The sequence below is a fragment of the Callospermophilus lateralis genome, chromosome 5 (assembly GCF_048772815.1).
Source record: "Callospermophilus lateralis isolate mCalLat2 chromosome 5, mCalLat2.hap1, whole genome shotgun sequence".
NCBI classification, from domain to species: domain Eukaryota; kingdom Metazoa; phylum Chordata; class Mammalia; order Rodentia; family Sciuridae; genus Callospermophilus; species Callospermophilus lateralis.
The window spans coordinates 14,426,416-14,437,861 of NC_135309.1; the positions used below are offsets into that span (position 1 = coordinate 14,426,416).

Below are 11,446 nucleotides of genomic sequence, written 5' to 3' on the forward strand. Positions count from 1 at the left end.
GCAAGCTCAGATCCTGTGCCACTTGCACAGGTTTCATGCCATGAAGCCAGCCTTGAGGGAAGGGAGGGCTGGTTATGGGAAGAGGAAAGAAGGATCATCCCAGGGCCTCTGAGGGCTTAGATGGTAGGAGAGAAGTGAGCTGGGAGATTGTTCACAATAACAAAAGTGGAAACAACCCAATGACCATCAACTGATGAATGGATAAAATGTGGCATATCCATACAGTGGAATATTATTCAGCCATTAAAAGGGACACTGCTGATACATGGTACTACATGGATGAACCTTAGAACATTAGACAGATACAGAAGGTCACATAGGAAAGGATTCTGTTTATATGAAACATCCAGAATAGGCAAATCCTTGTAGGCAGAGCACAGACTAGTGGTTGCCTAACAAAGGTAGGGGTGGGCAGGGGCGATGAGTAATGGTTACAGCTCTGGGGGACTGTGACATTCTAAAATCGACTATGGAGATGGTGGCACAACTATGCGCATATACTGAAAATCACTGAATTGTATACTTTAAGCAGGTGAATTGTATGTTGTATCAATTATATTTCAGTAAAGCTGATCCCAAAAGAGAAGAGGGAGGGGAAAGTGAGATGGGAGCATCTTAAATAATTCTTCTTCTTTTTCTTTCTTTCTCTCTCCCTCCCCTCTCCCCTCCCTCCCTCTCTCTAGTTTCCCTTGATTGTGGAGGTTGTGGGAGACCCAGCATCTCAACTCCTGGAGCCCTAGCCTTGTTCTCTAGCTGCCTGGGGAGGGGCTGTCTTGCTCCTTCTGCAATCAATAGAAGCTTCAAAGTGCAAGGAAGGAAAACAGTCCCACCTCTGGAGTCGGGTCTATGTTGGAATCCTGACATCCTGACACGACACACTGGAGATCTGTGTGCGCTCCAGCAAGCCACTCCACCTCTCTGAGCCTCATTCCCTTCGGACAAGCAATCGGGAGAAGACAGTCCACCACAACGTCTTGTGAGCGCGCGTGGAACACAGGGGGGCTCTCAAGCAATTGCAGAATTAGGACTTGGTCCCGGCTGTGCCACACGAGGGGCTGTGCCCGTCCCTGGGCAGGAAAAATCCGGTGTCTTGGAAGCCGCGGACACCCACCCTGCCCCCGCAACCGGGGCCAGGAAGGAAGCCAGGGCGCACAGGGGCGCGGAGGCCGGGCCGGGAGCCCAGGCGGAGGCCGGGAGCCGGGCCGCAGCCGCCGCTGCTCATCCATCAGCCGGACGAAGAGCAGAGTCGCGCTCTCCGCCCTCTGTTTGCTTTCTCGCCAATTATTGCCGCGCCGCAGCCCCTTTGTTGATACAGTAGTCCGAAAAAGTGCTAATGTCCATTTATCAGGGGGCCCGCCGGGGACTCCCACGAGTTGCGATTCTTCCCAAAATATAAACACGGGGCGAGCGTCCCAGACAGAAACCCCCATCTGTTTCCCCGGCGCGGCCGAGAGCGAGGCGTTGTTGAAGATAAAGCCGCGGATAACGCCGCCTGTCTCCAGTGGACGTCTCCCCGGCGCATTAATGACATTCCCGGCGATAGTTCCCGCTTATCTTTCAATTAATCATATATACCTTTTGCGGGCGGCCCCCGCGGATTGCAGGAAAGGGGGACCGGCTCTAGCAGCCCCCGTTCGCTTTTCAATTAATAATAATTTATTTGCGCAGAATGCGCTCGAGTCACCCTGGGAAGGTCACTAATCTTAGAGCACCAAGTCTCTAAAAGGCAACGGAGTCGGTGCACAGCTTTCCCGTCCCTCGTTCTGTCTTTCAGCTGAGGACTGTCTGTCCTGCCAGGTTGGTCAAAGTGCGGCCAGAGAGGCGCCCAGGTTGGGCCCGCCGCCCTTGGGAAGAAAGACGCATCCGGGCTGGGGCTGGAGAATCAAATTTCGACCCACCCCACCCGCAGCCATTGCGTATTTAAAGAAAAAAAAATTTTTTTTTGTACTCGCTCAGAAACAATCAAGACCGCAAAGCAAGATGCCCCGGGTTTGATTTTGCTCGGTATTTATCCAGTTTTGCCCCGTTTCCTCTCTCCCCAAATTCCAGGGCTTTTTCTGCAGCCGAGAGAAACTAATATCAGATTTGCAGAGGATATAAGGGTGGAAAAGTCAGATTTTTCTCCAAATAGGACGGGTTTTCTTCACTTCCCTCTTCATGAACCTGACCCACAGATCTGTCTACTTGGGGGAACTCCTATATCTGAAAATAGATGATAAATCTTCACTGCCTTGATTTGCAAAGGAAATGCAATTTTTTTTTCTTTCTTAGGACTATCTCCTTTAAAAAAAAATTCTCAAAACAGGGATCCCGGATGCGGCCTCGATGTCCCCCATTAAACGGTAATATTTCAGGCGTCAGCCCACACTAATCTTTCAAACTGTCATCGCGAGCCGCCGGCCAGCGGATTCACTTAACAGCGCTCCCAGGACCCCAGCTCCGAGCTCTTTTCAGCGAGACGTTTAATTGAAATCGGATGTGGCTCGTTTGCCAGACATCACCGCCTTGGTGATAGGCATCCTCTCCCACACCCCAAAAACAGTCTTCAAAGGCCAGCGGCGGGCCCCCAAGCTAGGTGAGTGGAGAGCAAGTGAAGAAGAAAAAAAAAAACAGGTTGCAGGAAAGTCGAGGGAGAAGCGGTGGGGGGGACAAGAAGTGTTCCTGAGGCCGAAGAGCCCCGCGCTTGGGGAAAAGGCATTCTCCGTCCGTCCGCAGTGCAGTTCACAAGTCCCAGGACGAGCGACGTCCCTGACTGCGGCCCGGGCCTGGGACTGACGGCTGGCGCCTAGAAGCCTGGGTTGCCGGCAGCGCCTTTGCAGGGAGGCTGCAGGCCTTGGGAGTTCGGATTTGATGAGAGGCAGGATGGGACCCAGCCAGGCCAAGGCTAGTCACCGCTGGGCCCCCGACGCTGGTGCCGCCCGACGGCTCCCAGTCCCGCTAGAGCACAACATTCATATCCTGGACAGACGCCCGGGTAGCCCCTGCGCTTCGCTCGCTCGTTCCCGCTGCGCTTCGGGCGAGCATTCAGGGCCCTCGGGTTGGTGGTGTCCTGAGCCAGTCTTTGGCGCTGCATCCCCTTTCTCCTATTTAAGACCCTCTTGCCAGGTGCCCGATCAGCCCTCGCCAGGAGATGAGCCCTCCGCAACTCTCCTCTGTAAGCCCTCACACCCCGCCCAGGCCCTGCCCGCACTAGCGCTGGACGTGGAAAGCGAGGCTTTTCCAAAGACAGGCCTCTCCATCCCAGGCGGTAGGTAGGGTAAGGCAATGTCCTTCGCCTGGCCCCTCTGTCTAGAAACTACCAACAAATAAGCGCCACTGTGCAGCGTTCTAGACTGGGGGTTGGGGGCTGAAGGCCCAGTTTTCCTCAGCTCTCCCAAGGAGTGCTGCGTCTCCTGGGAATGAGGCTGGGCACCCAGCATCTGGCAACTTCATTTGTACTCCCTAAACCCTGGCAGATGTGTCTGGCAGAAGCGTCCTGCTTTAGTGACCCTGGCCTAAAAATGACCATCTCACCTGTCCTGTCCCCCCTGCTGCCTGAGCCTGAAGCCAGGAAGCCCCACTGGAAGCACAACCCAGGTGCCAGGGAGAGATCCTGGCCTCCAGAGCTGGGGTTGTGGCTCATTGGTAGAGCACTTGCCTAGCACGTGTGAAGCACTGGGTTCCATCCTCTCGGCACCACATAAAAATAATAATTAAATAAACATATAAAATGCAATAATGTATTCTACTATTATTTATAACTAATTAAAACAAATTTTAAAAATTTAAGAATGCGATTATTTATTTATTTATTTATTTATTTATTTTTAAGAAAGAAATCCTGGCCTCCTTGCCTGAGAGCTAAACCTGGTCTGGGGCTCAGGGGAACTGGAGATGGCAGAGGCTGGAGGGCCTTGAAGCTGGGCAGGGAGAGTAGAAGAAAAAGGGGGGCAGGATTGGTGGGCTCCAGAAGAGGAAAAAAGGGGCACTGGTCTTGCTGTGCCCCCCTAGAAGAGAGCTCCCTCCTGTCTCATTATTAAGGGGTGAGTCACTGCCCTGGGAGGGTACTGGTGTGAATGGCAGCCCTGGAGTTGTGGCTAGCAATTTGCTCTGTTGTAAGTGGCCCCTTCCACCCACAGTCACCCACCTTAACTTTTCTTAAAATGTGACTCACCCAGGAGCCCTCAGGGCCTGGGATACCTGGGAAGGAGGGACCCCTGGGACATGACTGTGTGTAAAACCGAGCTACTCCTCTAGATTTCCAGAATCCCCCCTCTTGCCCTCACCCCAGAACAATCTTCTCTTCTTATTCATTCTCTTCCCAGCTAAGCACACCTCTGCAATAAAGCCTTAAAGACCCCTGGAAATAACCCCTCTCCCCCAACTTCTTACCCCACCTTTCACTCTCCCCTTCAGCCTGTGGGTGCCATTTTTCCCCAAATTCCAGATCTACCACAACTGGCCCAGAAACCCAACTAGGAAGAGAATAAGGTCCTTGCCCCACGTCTGGGTTTTTCAGGCTAATGTAGAACAATCTCAGGCTCCCGGAGCAAAAGGAGAGTTCCAAATGCGTCGTGGCCCCTTTAAAAAAGCTGAGCAGGATTTTTTTTTTTTTTTTCCTAGCCGTATGACTATATTAGGTGACACGAAACTGCCCGTCGCTCCTGTCATCGAGGCCCCTGGCCCAATGGCAAGCTGAATCCCCCTCCTGGGTCCTGGTCCCGCCTCTCCTACCCCTTGTGCTCAGCGCTACCTGCCGCCCGGCCACATCCAGAGCTGGAAGGCGGGTGCGCAGGCGGTGGGCGGCGGGCACCATGCAGGGAGGCTGCCCCGGGCCGCGGGCAGCGCCACTCTCTGCCGCCCACCTGGCGCTGTGAGACTGGCGTGCCACCATGTTCCCCAGCCCTGCACTCACGCCCACGCCGTTCTCGGTCAAAGACATCCTGAACCTGGAGCAGCAGCAGCGCAGCTTGGCCGCCGGGGAGCTCTCCGCGCGCCTGGAGGCCACCCTGGCGCCCTCCTCCTGCATGCTGGCCGCCTTCAAGCCCGAGGCCTACTCCCGGCCGGAGGCGGCGCCTGGCCTCCCAGAACTGCGCGCCGAGCTGGGTCCCGCGTCTTCGCCCCCCAAGTGCCCGCCTGCTTTTCCCCCCGGCCCCACCTTCTATCCGCGAGCCTACGGCGACCCCGACCCGGCCAAGGACCCTCGAGCGGATAAGAAAGGTAAGGGGGAAACACCGGCCCCTTTCCCCTCTCGGGTCGCTTTCACCCCCAGACCTCTCCGCCCAGGAACCCGGGCCCTGGAGGAGGAGGAGCGCGCTGGGGCCAAGGGCTGGTCGCAGAGAGCTCCAAGTGTGAGATGCTAAGTTGTCGTGAGGGTCCCCGCGACCAGTGTTTAGAGGAAATGCCGGAATGAGGGGATCAGAAAGGAGAGACCAAAAACCGTGGGGTTTTCAGCCTAACAAAGCCTCCGGCGGCTGCGGCCCTGCTCTCGGATCTGTGGCGAAGTCGAGCGATCACTTGTGGTAAAACAAAGCCAGAAACAGAATCTCTGCGCCAGAGGATTTAGTATCGCTTTGGGGTGTCGGGTCTGTTCGGGATCTAGGGGAGTGCTAAATAGAAATCAGAGCACCGCACTGCAGACAGGCTTGGGCGCACAAATGGAGAGGAATCCTGGCCTCCGCAGTTTCAGGCGCCTTTTCTCCTATGGGCCAAGAGCGTGCAGTCTTTGGGAACAAGGGCCTGGGCTTTAAGAATGGGATACTGCGGACCCTCTGGAAAATGCTTTAGTTTTATTTTTCCAGCACGGTTTCCGGCCAGGGCCAGAGCCAAAAGTTCTCTCCTGGGATACGTTAGAAAATGGGGAGCCGCTGATGACCCCGGGAAGAGAAGGCTGTGAAAAGTGACCCGATTCACTCTCAGGACATCCCGTGGATGTGGGTAGTGGGGAGCCTGATCTGCTCACAGAAAGGCGGGGGCTAGGGAGTCCAGGGCCCAGCTCTGGGTCAGCGGCCAGCCGGTTGGAGGGCCGGGGTGCTGTAAACCCCAGCAAGCCAGAAAAGGATTCCTAGGTTTGTCAGGAGCAGAGATGAGGCCCGGGAGCCTCTGTGGGCGACTAGAATTGATTGCGAACTGAATCCGGCTTGAATAAGCGGGCAAGGTCCCCCTGCCAACCCGTGGCAGCTTGGACATTGCCTAAATGCTGCGCCAGCTACCAGGAGTCTTTGATTACCAAACCAGAACCTCTTGGCCTCTGTTTCTTTGTTTCCTTAATTTTGAGACAAAGTGACGGCCTCCAGGGTGAGAACTCTGGCCTCCCTTCACTTCACTCCTCAAACCAAAATAATCCAAATATAATTCACCCCAGAGCATCACCCGTTTTTGTTTTTATTTTTTCTTTCTTGGCAGTCTGAAATCTTAACCCGGGGTCTCGCTCACCTGGATGAACTGCCCCAGGGCAAACACTTCTCTTCTCCAGCGCCTAGGGCTTTCCCTGGCACTTAGACTTTCAACAAATGCTTAACTGACTGTCAAGGGAAAATCGCTCGGCGTCCGTGGAGCCTAGTGCCAAAGTTGGTCGCTCCAGGCAGGACAGGGTGGCACCCCCGAGGACCTGTTACCTGCTACCTGGTGCTACTGGCTTCGGGCCGCTCTGATCCAACGTCTTTCTACCTTTCTGTTCCCGCTCAGAGCTGTGCGCGCTGCAGAAGGTGGTGGAGCTGGAGAAGCCCGAGGCGGACAGCGCGGAGCGTCCCCGGGCGCGACGACGGAGGAAGCCACGCGTGCTCTTCTCGCAGGCGCAGGTCTATGAGTTGGAGCGCCGCTTCAAGCAACAGCGGTACTTGTCCGCTCCAGAGCGCGACCAGCTGGCCAGCGTGCTGAAGCTCACGTCCACGCAGGTCAAAATCTGGTTCCAGAACCGGCGCTACAAGTGCAAGCGGCAGCGACAGGACCAGACTCTGGAGCTGGTGGGGCTGCCCCCGCCTCCGCCGCCGCCTGCCCGCAGGATCGCGGTGCCGGTGCTGGTGCGCGACGGCAAGCCGTGCCTGGGGGACTCGGCACCCTACGCACCTGCCTATGGCGTGGGCCTCAACGCCTATGGCTATAACGCCTACCCCGCCTACCCCGGCTACGGTGGTGCGGCCTGCAGCCCGGGCTACAGCTGCGCCGCGGCTTACCCCGCTGCATCTCCCGCGGCGCAACCCGCTTCGGCTGCAGCCAATAGCAACTTCGTGAGCTTTGGCGTCGGGGACTTGAACGCTGTGCAGAGCCCCGGGGTTCCGCAGGGTAACTCGGGAGTGTCCACCCTGCACGGTATCCGAGCCTGGTAGGGAAGGGACCCGACCGGATCCCACCTTAGGAGAAGGGCATTGACTCTGGGGGGAGGAAGGCCCCCCCGCCACGACCCTGGCCCTGCGTCCTTGGGTTTCACATTTACTCCTGGGGAGGGGGGAGGGGTTTCCGGAACTTTTTCCCGCCTTATTTACCTTTTCCCCAGGCGCGATCACACAGCCTGCGGTGAGTGATCGCGCAGTCTGGTGTCTTGGTGACTGCCCCGGGAGTGCCCTCCGAGCGCCCGCGGGCACCTCCGACTGACCCAACACCAGCGATTCGGGACCGAGAGCCCGGACGCGCGGGCCTAAGATCCCGCCGCTTTTTCTCGAGCCTGGGCCGGGTGCCTGGGACCTTGCTGCCTTGTCGCTGCCCACCCAACCCACCCGTATTTATGTTTTTACCTATTGCTGTAAGAAATGAGAATCCCCTTTCCATTAAAGTGAGTGCGCTGACCCGGTACGTGTGCTTCTTTCAGCTCGCGCGGTTCAAAAAACGGACTTTCTAAGGCGGAGACAGCCAGAGGATCCCAGGGCCAGGCTTGCGCTGTCCCAATTAACCCATGCGGGGCCCCTTATCAGGACTTTCTAGGATTGTCTCATATAATCTAAGAGAAATCCTATGTTGAAGTTTAGCAACTGTGGGCCTGCAGAGGTTTAATGACTTGCCTCCAACGAACTAGCCAGAATCAATGGAGCTAGCTGTTTGATTCTTTCACTTTAGTGACTGATGGTGCTGGTCTGGTCCCCAACCACATCTTCTTGGATTCTAAAATGTGCCAGGCAGGCACTGTTACAGGTCCTGGGCACTAAATGAAAGGCAAAGGTGCAGTGTTCTATGCTATTGGAACAGCACCATGACTGATCCTATTTAAAAGAATGCCTTAGCGTATTTCACAGATGCAAAAACCAGAACCAAGGCCCTGGCCCTGTTCCTATTGGACAAGATATTCCAAATGGATTTGTGCCATAGGGTCCCCTGCCTAGGCTCCAACTGCTGCCCAGATAGGTTGAGCAGACCCTAGAAGCAAACAGGGCTCACCTTCGGCTGTGGCCAGATGGCAAGAATCCACATGGGCAGGGAAGACCCTGTGCCCTAAACTGGCTGGTGTGTTTCCTTAGGACACTCAACTAATTTCACCATAGATGGCCCAATTTTATAAAATGCTATTGCTGTACCAGTTTTACAGATGAGAAAACTAAGGCTTGATGGAATCACCTACTGTGCCCATTCATGGTTGTTGTGAGTAAACTGGGGAAAAAGAGAACACCTAGCTCCAAGCCCTGGCCTCTGAAGTCCCTAGGGGCTCAGACCCAACCTCTAACTTGTCTATCCCCAACCCCCAGGGCCAGAGGAGGAATATTCCAGCTTTTTAAAAGGAACAAAAGGGAGGGGGAGCTGGTGTTTCGTGTACCCACGGAATAAGGGGGTCTTGTTTCTTTTGTGTTTGATATTTGTTCGGAAAGCGCTGGGCTGGCTGCATTGGGCATCAGGGCATCGGCCGAGAGCTTTCAGAAGCAGCAAAATATTGCCAATGGAGTCCAGGGACAGCGCTGTCACTGTGCCCCTGATACCAGGAAAAGTAGCTGGACCGAATCTGGAGCAATCAGGGTCTGTCTTGATGCCTCTATGGGAATCCCACAGCTCTGCCAGTGCCTTTGAGTCATCTCTTTGGGTAAGTGCAGCCCCACCCCCGCTGCCAGCCCCATGCGCCTGAGGAAGAGGATAAGATTTGAGCTTAGTGCAGCCACTTATTTAAAGCCCCACCCCAACTTGTTCAGTGGTAAGCCACGTTGGATAAGGGAGCACTCAAGATGGGCTGGGCTGTGGGAAGCCAAGGGAAAGGGCTATGCCCAAGGCTTGGCTAGGAGTCACCAGCCTTGAATTCCCTCTGTTGTCAGGCCCCTGCTGGGCTGGCATGTCCACAGGTGGCTGGGCATGTTCAGCCTAAGAGCCTGCTGGACCAAGGATCCTAGTCCCTCTGTGGTGAGCGCTGTGTTCTCTGCTCCTCTGTGCTGAGCACAGCCCTAGTACACAGACTGACCCGCTGTCTGGGAAGCCCTGCTACCCAGAGCCATCCACTTGTGCACTCCTAAGGAGATCCTCTGGGCCTTGCATACCCCCGAGCTGCTTTCATCTACTTCATGTGACATTTGTCTGCAATGACATTAGAAGCAAAATTTCTTTCACTTAACAGCCACACTTCATCTCCCCCGTGTTTGGTGATGTTGAGGATGCACAGGCGCCCTACCGCCCGAGCTCCGTCCCCAGCCCTCCGGAGGATTTTTCCAGGATGCCCTTCTCTTTGTCACCCTGTTTTCAGGGACCAGGTGAGTGACTCCAGGGTCTCCTGAGCTAAGAGAGGGACAGCAACGATGGGCGTTTGCGGAAGGATAGCGAAAAGCCCGAGTAGGACCAACTTGCTTTACAAACATTTTCTAATATAACCGATTCTCATTTGCAGACTGGGAAACCCGAAGAGGTCACGCCAACCGTCGTCCAAGCCATGTCGCGGTAGGCGAGGCCGGGAAATGCGCGGAGCCCCTCCTGGAGGGCGGAGGGGAGCGTGGCTTTGAAGCCATCGCGGGGCGGGCGTATTAGGGGCGACCCTCCACTTCCGACGCCGCGGACTGGCCCCAGCCGCTGCACGGAGCAGACCCCGGCGGAGTGACAGCCTCGGGGGTCGGGTCAGCCGCACTCTGCAGTGGGAGTTGCTCTGGGGAGAGGCTCCAGGGGCGCTGGCCGGCCCAGCTCCCGAGCCCTCAGCCCTCGCCCAGGCTCTCATCCAAGGGGTTTGGAGCCGGAGCCAAAGCGCACCGCCAGGAAGGTCCGCGGCTCCCCGCCCGCCGCGAATGGGTCGGTGCTGTTTTGTTTATCAATGATTCTATAAACGACGTGATGGGGTGAGGACAGTGGAGAGGACAGAGAAATGGAGAGAAAGGAGAAGCGAGTCGGTGGAAAGCCTTCGGGTTGGGGCCGGGCGCCGTGGGCTCCGCAGGCCTGGAGCGCCAGGGACAAGCGACGGTTTTTACTAATTTTTGAAGAAATCAAGAAAGCTCAAGAGACGTTTCAGAGTAATCAGAAATGAACTGATTTTTAAAGAAGGCTTCCCGGCCTGGGTAGAAGTGCTTTCCTTGGCGGCGGGCCTCTCGCTGCAGGGGCCCTGGGATGGAGGCCTGGCCCCCGCCCTCCCAGCCTCCGCACCGGCTAGTCAGCCCCTATCTGCCGGCGCAGGCTTTGCCAAATCGGAAGAGCTCCCGTCCTCTGGTTTAGATTTCTCCTTACGTTGACTGAATCTAGATGAACCTGCAGGGCCCGCCGCTGCCTTCCCAGGACCTCAGAAGCAGCCATCCAGCGCTGGGCTCTGCCTCCGGGGGCCACCTCTGGCTCCTTACCGGCCTCCCTACATCCCAAGACACATTCCTGCTCCGGACACCTCCAGGCCCCCACCTCTTGCTGACCACCCTACTAGACTGGTCTCCCAAAGAAAGGGTCCTGTTTGCCTCCTGCCAAGGGCTGCCCTGAGCCCTTGACAATGAACTTATTTAATCCTCTTTTACTCCTCTGAGTTCAGCTGAGGAGACAGCTGAAGAATTCACCTTAAACTGGGAGAGGGGGAGTGACTTGCTCAAGGTCACACAGCTAGTCAGTGCCACCACTTGGTTTCAAATCTAGGGAACTCAGCTCCAGAGCCTGGGGGCCCCGGAGCCATTCCATGCCCAGCTCAGGGCTGACAAGGAGCCGTCACTGTGACATGTTGGTTAACTGGTTAAAGAGGACAGTGATAGCATTAGCACCCACCTCTTGGAAGACTCCTGAGATCAGCTGCTATGGTTCCCTGGGAGCAGGAAGGAATGACAGCTGGGCCCTGGCCAGCGGTCTGTCCCTCTGGCCCCACTCTGCTGCTCTCAGAGGACAGCTTATTCCAGAAACAGTGGGCAGTGGAGAGACCCGACAGGCGGGTCACCCAGAGCCACCCTAGACCACTACCCTGCCCCACCCACAGCTGCACCTGGTAACAGCAAGGAGTATTGCCCAACATCTGTTGGCGCTTACTCTGTGCCAGGGCCAGCACTAAACATTGGCCCTTCAAATCCCCTTCTGTCATTTTCCAAGAGGAAATTGAAACCCAGACAAG

At 56.0% G+C, this 11,446-nt stretch overlaps 1 protein-coding gene across 1 annotated transcript; it reads left to right on the forward strand.

The window, feature by feature from the left end:
- The first annotated feature begins 4,871 nt into the window (after positions 1–4,871).
- Nkx2-5 (NK2 homeobox 5) lies at positions 4,872–7,307 on the forward strand. The gene is made up of 2 exons (XM_076855668.2): positions 4,872–5,199; positions 6,667–7,307. The coding sequence occupies exons 1-2, from the start codon at positions 4,872–4,874 to the stop codon at positions 7,305–7,307; spliced, it is 969 nt and encodes a 322-aa protein (XP_076711783.1).
- Positions 7,308–11,446: the final 4,139 nt, after the last annotated feature.

Bases quoted from the DNA above. Each gene is read 5' to 3' on its own strand.
- Nkx2-5 (XM_076855668.2), top strand. From the start codon at position 4,872: ATGTTCCCCAGCCCTGCACTCACGCCCACGCCGTTCTCGGTCAAAGAC. The intron at 5,200-6,666 runs GTAAGGGGGAAA...GTTCCCGCTCAG, and splicing joins CCCTCGAGCGGATAAGAAAG to AGCTGTGCGCGCTGCAGAAG.